The following is a 17929-nucleotide window of genomic DNA, read 5'->3' as shown; positions in this document are numbered from 1 at the left end:
TAAGTGGCGTAGGATGCTGTTTTACTTCGTTTATCCTGTCAGAATTCTAAAATATGCTTCAGTCATGTGAAGTAAGATGGAAAACACCATCACATTCATGGGGTTATCCATCTCTTCCTATCAAATCCAGTCAAATGAGAAGGCAGAAACACTGAACTCTGCTTAATTGGAATCTTTTTTGTTCTGAATTTGTGGACTCTTCAGCCTACTTGTTGCTGGAACTAGGGAGATGTCAGGGGAAAAAAGAGCCTACGTTATTACTAACGTCGGTTTCAGGTCTTTTTATTCTTGAGAGATCCAGTTCCAAAATTGTTTTGCCTGTTTTCTACCACCTCTTATATGAAGTTCATACAGAAGAAGGAAATGTATTTTACTAATTACAATGCTTAATACATTTATTTCCCAGAAATATTAACATGACAGTTTCTTCAGTGCTGTTCTGGGCCATAGTATGATTGATACACACATACACACACACACACACACACACACACGCATAATACAACATGTAATCAAAAACTGAATGTGTGTGTGTGTGTGTGTGTGTGTGTGTGTGTGTGTGTGAGTAAAAAAATCTGTGGGAAATGTTCCAAGTTCCCTTTTTTAACAAAAGATTTCTATAACCTGATGAGTTTCAGGGCTTTGGGTTTTTTTGTGTATGTAGTAAGTCTTAATGTACTTTTCAGTTATCTTTGAAGTTTATATTTCAGTGTAACTGAATATAAACCCTTTATGTGACTTAGCAGAGTTTCCTTTGTTTACTTACTAATGAAGACTTTTAAATATTTTGTCTCTTTTGTGTATGTGTTTTGAGTCAAATAGTCTCATAATGAAAATTTAGGTGATGGATGCCTTGGATTATATACTAAATTAAAATATATCATGGATCATTTTATTTGGATCATTGTATGCTTGCAACTCATATTGAGCATAATGGTTTTGTGATTTTAATATCAGCTTCTGGAATTATATTTCAATGATTTTTTTGCTTTTAGATCATATGGGGAATATTTTTCATCTTAGTTGCATTGCTGTTTGTAATTTCTCTCTTCTTGTCAAAGTAAGTATAGTACACCTATTCTCTACAGCACACATCCTGTGAAGTTAATTAAAAATGTGCTAGGATAATGCATAAATTCACTTTTTATAATTTTTTTGTTGTTTAGTTTGGATAAAGCTCTTCATTCAGCTGGAGTAGACTCTGGTTTTATAATTTTCGGAGCTAACCTGAGTAATCCACTGAATATGCTTTTGCCTGTACTACAAACAGTGAGTAAAAAGAAAAAAAAATCAGTCATTTTCTTCTCCAGCAAACATCCTCACACTGTCAAACTATTATGTTAACAGACTATTGATACTTGGCAATATATGCTTGTGCTTCTGCTGATTTGGCTCATTTATGTATAACTTCCACATTGATAATAGTACTTTCAAGATTATTATATTGATATATTACTGAACTCTTATACATAATTTGATTTGGGATACATTATAATACTTAAGAACTTTTCCAATGAATTCCTATTTTTAAACTAATGAAGCCTTTTATTCCATTTATAAATGTAATTTTTGTTTAATTTGCTATAGGATTTTTCTTAGGATGATGGCCCTAAACAGTTTGGTAAAAAACTAGTAATTGTTTTTTGGAGGAATATTATTATTATTTGTATTATCATAGTAGCCTGATCTAAATCTGAGTTGATATTTTAAACATTTGTGAAATATGAATAATGAAGTTTCAGCTAACTTTATATGACTTCTAGAACTCCTAATATTTGTATATTAAATTTAATTTTATCTTTTTTTCAGGTGTTTCCTCTTGATTATATTCTTATAACAATTATTATTATGTACTTTATTTTTACTTCAATGGCAGGAATTCGAAATATTGGCATATGGTTCTTTTGGGTTAGAGTGAGTATAACTATTATTTTGGTTTTTCTTCATCATTTTGTATGCAATTTCCATTACTACAAATTAACAGCTTTGTGATATAAAAGTTGTAACTATCTTGATATTAAAAGTGATGGAAATACATTTGCCCTTCATGGTCACATACAGGTGCTTTTTGTCTAGAGCAATGGTTGTTAAATGGGCAAGTTTGTCCCCTGGGTACATTTGGGTGTGTCTGTAGGTATTTTCGGTTGATAAAACTAATGGGTGCTACTGGTATGTAGTGGGGTAGAGGCTGGGGATTCTGCTAAGCATTCTGTGTTGCACAGGGTAGCGTCCCACAACAGAGACGTACCCAGCCCCAAATGTCAGTAGTGCCAAGGTACAGACCCTGGTCTGAGAAGTTACATTATTTTCCATAGTGTTTGGCTGCATGGATGTATTCAAGTACAAATGGATACACTGTATCTTGAAAGGTCGCTCTTCCTATAGAAGTTAAAGATTACTCTTATGATTAGAAAAAGTGTTATTTTCTTCTTAGACTCATTATGAGATAAATTAAGAATTTTAAAATGAAGATGGCTCAGGTAGAGACTACTTCCAGCTATGCATAAAAGAAAAGCCAGTTAAATAGTGGTTTGAACTAATAAAAGATTTCTTGCTGTGGAAAATTTAAAAAATCTAGCATTGCTTTGTAGCTCGAAAATGTCAAGTCCAACATCTCTTGGCTTCTCCTTCCTGCATGATCATAACATGGCTGCTGCAGCTCCATTTATTCTGTTCAAGTTCCATTAGAAAAACACTTCTATCAGTAAAGCAACACTCCCAGAAATCCCCAGCACATTTCTTTCTGTGATGTTTAATATTTTGTCTAGCTAGCTGTGATGAGATGTAAGGGAAACTGGGAAATATCAATGTTTAGGTGTTCATACTGTCATCTCATCCAAAATTGGAGTTATTTTACTCTATGTTGTACCGAAATCTATTAATACAATAGGGAAGTTATACTTTAGTTGCTAAAATAAAAATGTTCTCTGACACTGAAATGAAGCAAGTCCCATGGCTCATTGTATTTGTTACCACATGTTTTAGTTTCCCTCTATTATAGATCTAGATGAAAATATTTACAGCAGATTATTATAAACTAGAATTTATAAGAGTATGGTAGAAGGTGTCATGAGTATTTCATAGAAACAAGTATTTAAAACATGTGACATGTCTGTTCTTGTGCAGTAGTATTATATAAAACCACAAATATATTACTAATACCTACAGTTTAAACTCATTCCTTTAGTCTTTAGATAGAATTAGTGGTAGTTCATAATTCTTTTTAGCTCTATGAGCTTCTAGCAGATATTATTACATAATAAGTTTAGAATACTTGTCTGGAAACAAGTTGAATACTAGTATGTTCTCTAGGTCTTGAGTTTTTCATGGTTCATTTATAGGTTTCTTTGAATAGATACTTTGCTCTGATTTTAAAATAAACAAATCTACACCTAAAAGCTTTATAGGGAAAGAATGTCTTTGTCATTCTCATAATCATTTGAAATGATGAATTTTTTTTAAATTTTTAAATGTTTGTTTATTTTTAGAGAGAGAAATGGTGTGTGATTTGGAGAGGGGCAGAGAGAGAGGGAGACAGAATCCAAAGCAGGCTCCAGGCTCTGAGCAGGGAGCTCTCAGCCCAGAGCCCGACACGTGGCTTGAACCCACAAACTGTGAGATCATGATTGAGTCAAAGTTGGACATCCAAATATATGAGCCACCTACGCACCCCAAAATGGTTAAGAATTCTTAAAAGAAATGGTTGATTGAACTGTATCATTACCTTTAACATATGAGTAGGACTTAGTGCCTTATACATAAAACATATTGCTGAAATATTGACTGTCTTTTTTCTTTGCAGCTATATAAAATTAGAAGAGGCAGAACCAGGCCCCAGGCACTCTTATTTCTCTGCATGATTCTTCTGCTTATTGTCCTTCACACTAGCTACATGATTTATAGTCTTGCTCCCCAATATGTTATGTATGGAAGCCAAAATTACTTAATGGAGGTAAGTGTAGAATTTTCAACTTCATTATTTTGACATTTTTTTAATTTAAAAAAATTTTAATGTTTATTTTTGAGAGAGAAAGAAAATGAATGCTGGGACTGGAGAGGGGCAGAGAAAGAGAGACACAGAATCTGAAACAGGCTTCAGGCACTGAACTGTCAGCACAGAGTCTGATGTGGGGCCTGAACTCACAAACTGTGAGATCATGACCTGAGCTGAAGTCGGACATGCAACCAGCTGAGCCAGCCAGGTGCCCCCATTATTTCGACATTTTAAAGATAGTGATATTTAAAATGAGTTTTTAGGAGCACCTGGGGGGCTCAGTCAGCTAAGCCATAGTTCGTGGGTTCAAGCCCCGCTTCAGCCTCTGTACTGACAGCTCAGAGCCTGGAGCCTGCTTTGGATTCTGTGTCTCCCTCTGTCTCTCTGCTCTTCCCCTACTCACACTTTGTGTCTGTCTCTCTCTAAAGTAAATAAACATTAAAACAAAATAAAACGAGTTTTTAATTTGTGGGAAATGCCAGAGGTGATAGCTTATCAGATTAAGTTTAATATTGCTAAAATAGGATTTTCATCCTGTTTTTGAGCACATTTATATTTGTTTCTTACAAGTTTTTTAATTACAGAGTGAATCTTATTAGAATAGTTTCTTAATGGATCCCCTGGTACCAAGGTGCTGAGCTTTATCCCAGCACTCTATTGAAACTCATAATATTTTCTCTAAAATAAATATTTTAAGTTACTTTACTAATATGTCTCCCCGAAAAGTATGATGAGCAAAGTATGTCTGTCATCTGTCCTATGAATCCCACAGGAGAGGCTTTAAAAATACTTTCTTTGTGGGCATCTGAGCTTCCTTTTAACATAATAATGGGTATCGTCTTACCTGTTATACTCTATATTGATGTTGATCTTTGAAAAGCCAGCTGCTGCTCCTAGTTGTAACTGGACAGCTAGTTTGGATTTTTTTACGTATTAAAATATTTTGACCATACCTGACCTAACCTTTCCTAAAATACTTTGCTGTACTTAATAATGCAAATCAAATCTGTGATTCAGCATTCATTACCAATAGTTGAAAAATTAGTTCATTGACAAATATTAAGTAGTACTGTAGGTGGAACAACTATGAAGCACAAACTGTAATCGAGGTCCATGAGTAACCTGAGTGTGGGAAACACAGTACTGGAAGATCACTTGAATCATATTTTCTACTTCTTGTATCTTTTTATCTTTCCTTGCCTTATCCCCTCTATCTAGTTCACTAGGTCATTCCTGTTAAAGTTTCTTGTATGAATAAATGAGGTAAGGTCATGCATTTGCACGGACAAAAGATACTCTTTTATGGTGGAACAATAAGTAGACTATTTCTCTGGGAAGAAGCTCTAATTTTTAATCCATGACCTAAAGATTGTTGCAGAAAAGTCCTAATGTTAGAGGTACTTGGGTGGCTCACTCAGTTAAGCGTCTGACTCATGATTTTGGCCCAGGTCAGGAGATCACAGTCCATGGGATCAAGCCCCATGTCAGGCTCTATGGGTTTCTCTCTCTCCCTCCCTCTTTGCCCCTCTTCTCAAAATAAATAAATAAACTTAAAAAATAAAAAGGCCCTAATGTTAAATTTACCGTAAATCTTTTTCTTCTCACTGTAATTTTGCATAAAACCTACCTTTAGAATATTAGCTAGTTCTAGTTTACTAGAAAACATTACAAAATTCATTATGTGATTACTTTTTAATCCAAATATATTTATTAGTGTAATATTTATATTTTAATTATATTTTCATCTTTCAGAGCAATATAACTTATGATGTTCATAAAAACAACTCAACCCCCCCTGTGCCAAGGAGGTGTGATGCAGATGCCCCTGAAGGTAAGGCAGCTCTTATCTACGATCTTAAAATTTATAACTCTAGGAGAAAAGAGTTGGCTTGCATTTTGCCATGTTAATCATTTGATACATCTGTTTTAATACGTGGTGACAAAGGAACTTTTAGCAAAAAGAAATCGTTAAGTCTTTTCAATAGAATTTCTTGGTGATATATTGATTTCCATTAGGGGAAGGACCATTATAAATTAGTTACTTAAGAAATAGCAAAAGGTAGTTATTATTTATTACACTTACTAATATAATAAGAAATCACTCTTAAATGACTTTTTTCCCCTTATAAAACTCAAGATAGTTTTGGTAGATTCTATAATTCTTAGAACCAAGACCAAAGTACCTATGACTTAGAACTTTTAATTCATACATGTCTAGTTACTTAATAATAGTAATGTTAATGATAATAGCAGTTCACTTTTAAGAACATATAATTGTGTTCCAGGCACTATGCTAAGTATTTTATGTGTATTCTGAGAAAAACTGTGATCCCATGCTTTTAACCTCGCTGTATTTTTAGAGAATTTTTTTTTCTTCTTCCTGTGCATTGAGGTGATTTTTTTCTTTTGAATATTACAGTATTCTGTCCTGATTAAGGATTCCAGATACATTTTATCAGAGTTTGCAATCTTTTTTTACTCTTGTCTTCAAAATGCTTTTATTTCAGGGTAAAATAATATGTCAAATATAGTATATTTCTTCATAACTCACCCATGGGTACCATAATAAAACGATAAGTTTTTCTGAGTTTCTAGCAGGGTCAACTACAGAATGTGATGGAGTAATAGGAAGAATAGGCATAGAATACTGGGAAAGCCCAGAGGAGGAAGTAATTACCTCTCCCTGGAGGAGATCATTGTGCAGTGGGAGTCAAAAGAAGGGCTTCAGAAAAGCAAAGCAGAGCTGCATTTCAAAGATAAAGAAGAATTTATCTGGTGTGTGCATCGAGGGAAGTTGTTCTAGGCAGAGGAGCAAAATGCACAAATTAAATTATCTTAAACTATATGGGTATGTGTTTAAGATAATTTAAAACATTGTTATTATTTTGTATTTTAAATTATAGAGGTAAGAGGTTGGAGAGACAGAGAAATGAGATTGTAGAGTTAGGAGTCAGATTACAAAATGTTCTGGAAAGTAAAAGCGCCAATGAAAAATTTTAAAATTTAAAATTTATGATCTGATTTATTGTCAGTAAATTAATTATAACAGTTATATCTTATTTAGAGCCTGGATTTGAGACCAAAGCATAGAGATCATATGAGGGGGTAGCCAGAAGGAGCTATGACAGTAATCCAGGAGAAATGGTAAAAGCCTGAACTAAAAAGTAGTCATGAGGGTGTGAAATGAAGAAAGAAATTTTGTTGAAATGAGAAGATTTCTGATTGGATCTAAAGCATTTTTGAAGACAAAAGATTCTAGAATGGTCCCCTAGTAACTGAGTCATTTGGTGAATTTTTATATCATCAAACTGAGATAAGAATACATATGAAGATTAAAGAGAATATAAGAAATGATGAGTTGAGATATCTCTGGGACATTCAGGTAGAAGTTTCAGAGGCAGATGAAAATATATGTAAGAAAGCAAGATGGTAGAGAGTGAGAGGAGCTCCGAGACTGGACCTCAGGAAAGTTATCTAAGGACAAGAAGGTAAAGAAGGTACAGAGAAGAGAACTGAAAAAAAATGTTGATGAAGAGACGTCTAATTGCATGGATAAAAAGGAATATAAATCAGTGACTGAGTTTATATTAGTTTTCATGGAAATCCTTAATAGGGACGTTGATGAAGAGACGTCTAATTGCATGGATAAAAAGGAATATAATCAGTGACTGAGTTTATATTAGTTTTCAAGGAAATCCTTAATAGGGACTGAGGGACTGACAAAAACTAAAGGCATGCAGGGTCAAAGAAATTTTTGTTTTGCTTTGTTTTTTGTTTGTTTGTTTTAATAGATTAAGAGAGACTTTAGGGATGATGGGATGGAACTAATGGAGCAGGAGGAGTTGAAAAATATCAGGATGAATGAGGAGACAATGTCCAGTTCTAGAGGGAATGGTATTATGAACATCCAAGACAGGATGCTTTAGAAGGGTGATTGTGAGGGAGGAAGCAAAGATACGGACTCGGATAGTAATTTCTTAGTGATTGTGGAAGGAAGTTGTCATGTGTATATGATTGTGTCAGTTTGCTGTGAAATGTAAATTCAAGTCATCTCTGAGAATTAAGTAGGCCATTGGTGCATGGAATTGAGGAAAGTGGCAAATGTTTCTGATAGGCCATGAAGGTGAATAAATAGGGATCTGACTGACAATAAGTTGGTGATAGATAAATATGTCAGAGGACAGAGATGAAATTACCAATTTGTGTTTTTGTTGAACAGATCTTTACAACTGATATGATTATTCACCCTCAGTGCTTAGGTTGTCTGGGGAAGGGAGGTTGAAGGATTGGAGTAGGATGCAAAGCAAAGGATGAGCTGAGAGTGAGAGAATCAAGTGACCAGCCGCAGAGTCTGTGATGCATAGGGAATGGGGGAGAGACTAAAACGAAAAGAACAAACTAGAGAGGAAATGGGAAAACAAGTTCAGTGGGATACCTTTTGTTGCCTGAAGAAAAATAGTAAAATGTTTCTAGTATACAAAATATGACTTGACTCTCTAATTCTACTTTTGTAATGACTTTAGTCCCAGATTCTTTACTTTGAAATGTACCCATACATCGTATCACAAAATAGTTTTGATAGTTGAAATGCTTTGGGTTGTCATTTTTAGCTAAGTGAAAATAGAATGAAAATTTACTGCTGAATTGACTTGTAACTTTTTTTCGAACTAAGAGGGCATTGATATAGGTTCTGCTTTTAAAATTCTTATGGCAGTATTGAAACCTAGCAGAAAAAATCAATTTAAAAAAAAATTAGGATTTCAAAACTGTGTTGTGCTCGTAAAGGAAATTTAAAATGCCCCTGTATTGCTCATCTGAGTGCATTTATGTATTTTAGATCAATACTTTAGTCAGATGGTACACTTGGCCATAACTTTTTATGAATCACATTTAGTATTTTTCTTATTCAGTCTATCTGATTTACAGTAGTTAAAATGACTTCATTTGAACTGTTGAAAATTTTTCTTAAACATTTCGGTTGACTTATCCTTTCAAGTGTAACTTTGCAGTACAAAAGCATTGTAGATTTATGGATATGATTAATTTTTCTCAACCTTTTTTTGTTGTTTGTTTCCTAGTTCATCTTTGAATGACAAATTTTCCCGTGTATACTTAGAAGAGGATGGTAGAAATATGACCATAGTTTTAGGGTAGCAAGTTAGATTTTTTAAATACAAATAATGATGGAGAAAGATGAAGAGCAGGTTAGAACATGAGTTTGACACATGGGGTGGGGATGGTGTGGAATGTATGGTAACAGGCTGGTATGGCTGTGTCCATCTAAGACGAGCTCAGAAATCTCAGCATGCAGAGAAAAATTCAGCACTACTGTTTGTGACATTTTGGTGGGCACATTTGACTAGCATAGATGGTGCTATAATATAAATATGCCATAAGGCATTTGATGGCACCTTTGTTATGTGTCTGTTGCAAGTAACAGAATTTTGGAAAGTTTTAGATTTAAAACCAAAATTATAATTTAACCTTAAAATTACTTCTGAGAAAAATATGCTCCCTGGAAAGATATTAAAGCATCAATTTCTAAAAATACATATATGGATCTCTTATCAATCAGTACATTTTAGAGACTTTTTTCTTAAGTAGTATTGTGTTCATATATGGGGTAGTCTTGTACTTATTAACCATGTAGAAAACATTACTGACACCCTACCTTTAAGTGCTTAAAGTGTCTAAGATTCAAAAGAGCCATTCATCTAAAAATAGTTTATGTTTTTTGTGTTTAAAATAATCTCTTAGAGAAGAGAATGACTTAGATTTATGAAGAATACCTATCATACTATGGTTTATAAAGTTTTCCTAAAATGACAATATTATGGGATTTATTTTGATGGGTAGTGCATAGTTAATATGTTTAAAGTGAGTCATCTCAGCAAATTAGAAATCAAGCTTTAACTTTTTTTATATCTTTTTTAAAAATGTTTTTTAATGTTTATTTATTTTTGACAGAGAGAGACAGAGTGCAAGCGGGTGAGGGGCAGAAAGAGGAAGACACAGAATCTGAAGCAGGCTCCAGGCTCTGAGCGCTTAGTGCAGAGCCTGATGTGGGACTTGAACCCATGAACTGTGAGATCATGACCTGAGCTAAAGTCTGACGCTTAACCAGCTGAGCCACCCAGGCACCCCTTTAACTTTTTGCTATTATGGCAAAAGGATCTTTGCATTCCTAGTTTTGTATATTCTTTACTTGCTGTTAATCTAATAAGCATTAGTATACAATATATGTGTTTATGTGAAAAAATAGTTAAGAAAATCACAGAGTTATTAAAAGTAACATAAACATATGTATATATTTGAGTCAAAATAGCAAGATAAAAGATCATTGTCCCTTAGTGGATAAACACAGTAGACATTGTGAATACTGGGGTAGATTTTGGGAAAGTGTCAGAGGAAATGCCTACCTAGTATATGTATCTCTGCCATTGACTAGCACATAGCCTAGTGCAGTTGGATATGAAAATAAATAATTGTAATAGAGGGAAAAGTGAGTGTAAGCTATAGAGAAATTACAGACAAAATGCTATGGGAATGCAAAAGGTGATAATGATTTATTCTACCAGGAAGCAGTATAACATTTCAGCTGGGCCCAAAAGCAGAAGTTAAATAAATCTAAATGAACAACAAAACAATAACAAAATACTAGAGGATATTCCAAGCAGAGAAGACACCTGCATTAATAAGGCAAAAAGACATAAATTTATTTGACGTGTTGTAGTAACCATAAATTGTGGCAGGAACTTTGAATATTTGGGGAATTCAGTAAGGGATGAAGCAAGATAATACGTTTCCAGACGACTATTTTTAAAAATTCGTGAGCCCTAAGTCCTATTTACACTGTTCCTATTTAATTCTTTTATCTTTTCTTGAAGTAAACTTGTGTTGTCTTACTTGGAACTGGAAATGAAATGATCATATGAATCAAACTTGATTTTTGTGGGTTATTCTAATTTAGTATATATGTTAATATATATAGGCAGTCTTAAAAAATAATCAAATGATCTATATACCATTAAAGTTTCACGTTAGGGTATAATTTTACTATGGCAAATGGTTAAGATGCCTCCAGTTAGCTGATGATACTAAAATAGAAATTGGTGTGTTAAACTGAACTACATGAATTACAGAAAACTGAGCAGAAGGGTGTCTGGGTGGCTCAGTCAGTTAAGCTCAGACCTTTGATTTCAGCTCTGGTCACAATCTCATGGTTCCTGAGATGGAGCCCCTTGTGTATGGCTGTGTGCTCCAGTGCAGAGCCTGCTTGAGATTCTTTCTCCCTCTCTCTCTCTGCCCCTCCTCCATCGTTCTCTCTTTCCCTATCTGTCTCTCTCAATTTAAAATAAACATAAAAAACATTTAAATAAAAATGGACATTAAAAAACCTGAGCAGACTTTAAAAACCTATAGCAGGGTTCTAATTATATAGCCTAAATACAAAAGGAAGAGTAAAAAGTATTTTGAATAACTAAAGAAAAATTTAATAAAGGTAATAAAGTAAAATGTGTTGCTGGCTTGCTTTAGAAAGTGGTTAAATAATAAGTTCTGGAGTAAACAAGCCCATCATCAAGAAATGACTCAAAATACATCTCTATAAATAAAACTTGTTTACCTGGCTGCTTTGCCAGCAAATAAACAGGTTGACCTGTTTTCTCAGAACCTCAAGTACTTGTCCTTCTAAAAACATTAAGATACTGTGTCAGAATTTCTTTTTTCTTCTCATTTTCTGTGTGAAAATTATAGAAATGGAAAAGGCCACAACAAGACACATAAGTTGTAAACAATTTTAAAATATAAATTAGAATGTTAAAGCAAAAAACAAACAAAAATAACTTTAGAGAGGAAATCTATCTAGTTTAATTCCCTTTATTACAGACACAGAAACCAAGGTCCTAAGAAATGAGAATTAAAAGTTATACAGTTAGAATGAGACTTTGGACTTCAATACAAGTGTTTGGATTTCCAGTATCTTTTTAATCCTACATTTAACATTGTTGTGTTTTGTGTTTTGTTTGCATCATCTGTCTGTAAATTTTAAAAATAAAACTGTAAGGGAAATAGTTATTTGAAGTCATGTGGGGATAAAAGTCATGAACAATATAAAAGAAAACCAGAGGTTGAAGAGTTAAACCTAGGTTATTTAGAAGGAAAATAAGAGTCTGGAAAATGAGAGACGAAAACCAAATACTATAGCATTATAGTATCCAAGAGAGTTTTGTGTCCAGAGGTCAGTAGTGTTGATGCTTCAGAGGGAGATACAGCAAGCAAATCTTAAACCTTTGAGAATGTAGTTTTAGTAGGGTAGTTTGGGGCTAAGTAATAGAAAATTAAGTGAAAAAATTTAGCAATGAAGAAAATTCCCTACCTTGATGTGTTTTTGGTTTGGGATTTTTGTCATGCTTTTTACATAGCCTTTAAAAATCTCATGTATTAAATGGCACATGAACTAAAAGCATTTAGGTATTACTGAAGTTGTATATCAATTTAATTAAAGTCTTTTAACATTTATTTTTGAGCGACAGAACATGAGCAGGTAAGGGACAGAGAGAGGAGTCAGAATCTGAAGCAGGCTCTGAGCTGTCAGCACAGAGCCCTACTCAGGGCTTGAACCCACAAACTGTGAGATCATGACCTGAGCCAAATTTAGATGCTTACCCAACAGGGCCACCCAGGCACCCCTCAATACAATTTTTAATATGAGATTATACTAAAATGCATTCAGGAGCTTGCTCTGTGGCTAAGTCCTCAAGTCTTTTTGCAAAGTCAATGCATTCTTAATTTCATATTTCTGTTTCCTTAATTCATGCATTGAGGGGGAACATAGAGTTCAGTTTTGAACATTTTTGTTTGAGTATTCCTTAAATATCCAGGTGAGATCTTGAGTTGACAAAGTTGCATCTGAAGTTCTAGAGATATTTATGCTGGATTAGTCAGGGTTTGATGGGAAGTAAAGCTGTAAGACTTGGGTAAGAGATCACCACGAGACTGAGTATAAGTGGTGAAGAGGTACAAGGACTGAGCTCTGTGACTGTCCAGTGGTTAGGGGTTAGAAAGAAGAGCAACCAGCAAAGAACTATGAAGGGTCAGCGAGTGAGTTAGTTGGAAAATTAAGCAAGTACAGTTTCCCATAAGCCAAGGAAGAGTAATGAACAATTTCAGATGCTGGCATTTGCCAAATTGAAAAAAAAAAAACAGAGAGAGAGAGAGAAACTGTAGTTGAACAGATAATGACAGTAGGAAAAGGGGAACTGTTGCAATAAGGAAAATTTTCTGACCATGAAGATGCAATTGTTTCCAAGATCGAGCAGAAGAGAGGATTTTTTCGGTAGGTAGGGAGCAGTAAACAAGTCTAGAAAGAACCATCATGGTTTCCAAGATCACAGGGCTCTGGTCAAGTTCAACATTGTCAGGTAAAACAAGGACTAAACTGTGACTCTTGGTGGGGTTAATTGGGTGACTGACAACAATTCTGATGGGATAGTGCAGGCAGAAACCTGATTGGAGCAGGTTAAAGAAGGAATAGGGACTTGAGTGGCTAAGAGTGTGAAATGATTTTCATGTCAGAAACACCAAGGTAAAAAAAAAACAACTGAGTAAAATACCAAATTTCTTAAAAGTATCAAAGTGCTGATAAGATCTTAAGAGAAAGTCTCAGGGGCACATGGATGACTCAGTCCAACTCTTGGTTACTGCTCAGGTCATGATTTCACAGTTTGTGAGTATGAGTCCCACATCAGGTTCTGTGCTTGGGATTCTCTCTTCCCTGTCCCCCTCTGTCCTCCCTGGCTTGCTCTCTCTTTCTCTCTTTGGCGCTCTCTCTCTCTCAAAATAAATAAATAACAGAAAGAAAAATCTCAGTACTCAGTCAACATCATTAGACCACCAAAATCTGGGAACTTGAGATCTTCTTAGAATATATTTAAATTATTAGGCTCCACCTTAACTAGGCCCCACCTAAATCAAAAACTCTAGGAATGGAACCCAGCTGTCTGTTTTAATCATCTCTCCAGGTGATTCTGGTGCTGAATTGGTGTGAGTAAAGGAAAGAGCCCTGGAACAAAGAAGTAAGTAGAGTCCTGAGCTGCTTTGTTCCAAGGGCCCTCACCAAATTCAGTGATTTAAGCTGCAGTTTTCACAGCCTTTTGAGGCAAAAGGAACAAAATAGTCTAGAACAGTATTGTGCAATCAAAATATAATGTGAATTACATAAGTGATTTAAACTTTTTTAGCAGTCATATTAAAAGAAGAGAAACCGAGGACTTTAATTTTATTAAATGGCATTGTATTTAAAGCAATATATCCAAAATATTGTTTCAACATGTAGTAACTAATATAACGTTTCCTGGGATACCTTATATCTTTTTTCTTACTAAGTTTTCAAAACCTGGGATATATTTTACACATAAAACCATAATTCAAACCCTAAGTTTTTATGATCTAAATGAAACAACATTTATTTTTTTAAAAGTTTTTAATGTTTATTTTTGAGAGAGGGAGGGAGGGAGACACAGAATCTGGAGCAGGCTCCAGGCTCTGAGCTGTCAGCACAGAACGTGACGTGAGGCTCAAACCTACGAACTGCAAAATCATGACCTGAGCTGAAGTTTGACACGTAATCAACTGAGCCATCCAGGCAACCATAAATGAAACCATTTATTAAGGTGAAATACAGTTCTGCCAAAGCAATAAAGTTGTGTTTAATGAAAAAATATTTTACACTGCTTCAGTTTTTAATTTAAATTTGAATTAATTAAAATTAAATAAAATTAGAAATCAGTTCCTTAGTCTCAGTAGTCGCATGTGAAGTATTTAAGAGGCACATGTTCCTAGTGGGTGTTATTTTGGACACATGGGTCTAGAGCTCACATGAGTGAGCTCATAGGAGATGCATGTACCCTCTTGTAAAGCTGAGCCCCTCCCTCCTCCAAGAATTACATCACCAACATGAGAGTGAACAAGAATTAAAGGCATATTACTTCCAGAAAACTGAATGCAAAGTGGCCTTAATGTTAAGAACAGGAAGGGAAGAATCACATTGCTGAGAAATTATTACCACAGAAGTACTAGCCCTTTGCAGATTGGCAGTCCAGATACACATCACCAGAGTGAATTTGTTTCATTGTCATCTCAGATGGGCAGATTAAGTACATGACAAAGTGAATGCTTACTCAAGGAATATACCTTAATTGAGGCCTCAAAAAATTCCTGCAAAGGAGCACAAATGAAGATACTGGAGCCAAATATTTAAGCACATGAAACAAAACACCATGAAAGAAAGCTAGAAAAAAATAGCAGGCAAGCAAAATGGACTTGCAGAGACCAAATATTGGAATTACCAACAGAGATTATAGAGAAGCTAACTTTGATAAAAAGAGTAAGAACAGATCAAAATATTGGCAGGGGACAACAGAATGAATGAATAAAAAAGTAACAGATTTGTAATTGACCCAAATATAGTATTTAGAAATAAACGTACAGTAATGGGAACTGAACTCACTTTAGGGACTACAGCTTAAAACCACAATGAGTTCTCCACACATTGTTTATTAGTTGTAAGAGGAAATGCAGTAACTGTGATAGCTGTACATCAGAGAAACAGGGCAGTACCTGCACCAGGTGCACACGATTACTGTCATCAAGGGCAGTGGGTCATGTGCCTTCGGATATGACACCCTGAGAAGAATGGAGGGCATGAATCAAATCATGAAGAATATCAGACAAAACCAAATTGATAATTGATGAATGTGGTATAAAGTAACTAGCCTGTATGATTTAAAAATGTCAGTGTCATAAAAGACAGGGGGTTTTGGAACTGTTACAGATTAAAGATATTAGAGAGATATTAACCAAAAGTAATACATGATCTTGAATTGGATCCTGTAGTCGAGGATAAAAATACTAGAAAGAATAAACTGGGATAAATGACAGGGTGGAAATAGGAACTGAAGAGTAAATTTTTAAAAATATAGTATCAATGTTAAAATTCCTAAATAGCTATACTCTGGTTATGAAAGCAAATATTCAGAAAAGATAAGTGTGTATATGTTGAGAGAATGATAAAGGGAGGAGACAGCCATGTGGGAACTCCAGCAAATGACAACTACTTTAAACAGTCCCAAGGCCAGGCCAAGATATGAAACTACTAAAGATGACCATTTCTGACTATCCTTTAACAGATGTTATGCATTATATTATTTATATAATTATACGTTATTTATTCTCTTAAAAAACTTACACATGTATATGATATTTTCTTAAATTCCATAAACTTAAGTTTATATCCCAATGGTTCAGTATGTTGTATTTGCCCTACAAGATAACAGAACACATTTTGAACATAAAAGTTAGTGAATTCCCTAAATATTTTTGAACAAAAGGTATAAATTTTTATGAACGTGAGTTAATCTTTCTTGTTTATTTTTAATTTTGAATTTTCTACAAAATAATTCATCTCTTATATTTTCCTGTCACTTCTGGTATACATTTCTAGCACCAAATAAACTTTGATTCAATTATACACATGTTTGATCATGTATAAAGTCATTCTTTGACTAGGTTTACAGAATATATTTCTATTGAGGCTCTATGCAGAAGGACAGTTTAAATTCAGAAAGAGCATATTAAAAACTCTTTAGAATTAAACTTCTTTAAAGGCACCTAGTACTTTAAAACTTAGGAAGAATTTTTTCATATTACTAATAATCCACCAATTTCTAAGTGCAGATGGTGTTCTTTATGGTAATATAATCCAATTTCCTTAAACAATTAAGATTTTTCTCAAAACTTATCACCTATTTTTAATGATAGGGTAGTTTTTACATTTTCTTATGTAAAGCTTTTGCTTTGAAAGCTATGAGCTAAAACAGATGGATTTTCTAACTAATTTCTTATGACAGTGTCCGCAACCTAGCTTTCTTCTTTCTGAACACTTTTCAAATATACCCTGTTAACTCTAGCATATTGTCTATTCCAGAGTATCATGACTTAGACTATCTAAAGTCTAAGCTATTCTCAAATGCTTATCAATGAATTTTAAAAACCTTTTGAATTTCCATAAAATGTTGGGAACTGACACCAACATAATGTTGCTAATGTTCAACAATTTTGGGTACAGATATATCTCCTGTCCCCATGTTAAATAATACTTAGAACAAAAATAGTTTTATCTACTTGCTACGGGAAGTACTCCTGATTATGAAACTACTAAAATAGCTTTATTGCTCAATAAAACTTACTTTAAAAAGACTTCTCATTTCATTGTATCCATCAATTCAAAACTTGTCATAAACCTAGCCCAATTCTACCCAGTTTCCTACCTTTCAAGACCTTGATTAAAGTGGTCCTGCCCATTCCAATATCTTAAGCCTTATAAATACTCTGTCTTTTCCTTTGTTTTCCCTTACTGTTGTTAGCCTAATAAATTTAGCTTTGCTACTTGACAATAAATAAGCCTACTCATGCTGAGTAACTTAAGAAACAATGATAATTTAATCAAGTGATCCAGAATCTTACATCTCTGTTTTTATTTTCTGTCTGCTATATTTTCTGTCTGGAAATGCATGTGCAGCCAACCCCTCCAACCTCAAGTCTAAGACTGATCTCCTTTTCTTCCCTCTTCCACTTGCTTTTCCTACCTGTCACCTTCATGTTATTGTGGGGAGCAGGGGGAGTTATCCTATTCCTTTTCTGTGCCTACAGCTGTTACTTAGATGGAAATCTAGAAATCATGTATGTTCACATTATTTTGCTCTTCCAACAGCTAACCAGTTTTCAAGTCCCACTGCATTAAGCAAAATAATAGCAAAGAAAAAGAAACAACTTAATGTTTATCCATCAGTGAGAATTCTTGAAATAACACTGTATACAATGTAATGATATAGACTTTTGTTTCAGTATAGAAAAATATATACTGTATGGTTGTAG

General features: G+C 34.2%; 1 protein-coding gene across 1 annotated transcript in view; it reads left to right on the top strand.

The window, feature by feature from the left end:
- Window positions 1-17929, top strand: part of LMBRD1 (LMBR1 domain containing 1) — a 110336-nt gene that overhangs the window by 77695 nt on the left and 14712 nt on the right. Inside the window, exons 10-14 of the mRNA XM_029943558.1 lie at window positions 996-1060; window positions 1167-1269; window positions 1810-1914; window positions 3803-3952; window positions 5747-5825. Of these exons, the coding sequence (XP_029799418.1) occupies window positions 996-1060; window positions 1167-1269; window positions 1810-1914; window positions 3803-3952; window positions 5747-5825 (502 nt within the window). The remainder of the gene's footprint in view (window positions 1-995; window positions 1061-1166; window positions 1270-1809; window positions 1915-3802; window positions 3953-5746; window positions 5826-17929) is intronic.

The sequence above is a fragment of the Suricata suricatta genome, chromosome 7, assembly GCF_006229205.1.
Source record: "Suricata suricatta isolate VVHF042 chromosome 7, meerkat_22Aug2017_6uvM2_HiC, whole genome shotgun sequence".
Classification (NCBI taxonomy): Eukaryota; Metazoa; Chordata; class Mammalia; order Carnivora; family Herpestidae; genus Suricata; species Suricata suricatta.
This window is presented reverse-complemented; position numbering and strand designations above follow the sequence as displayed.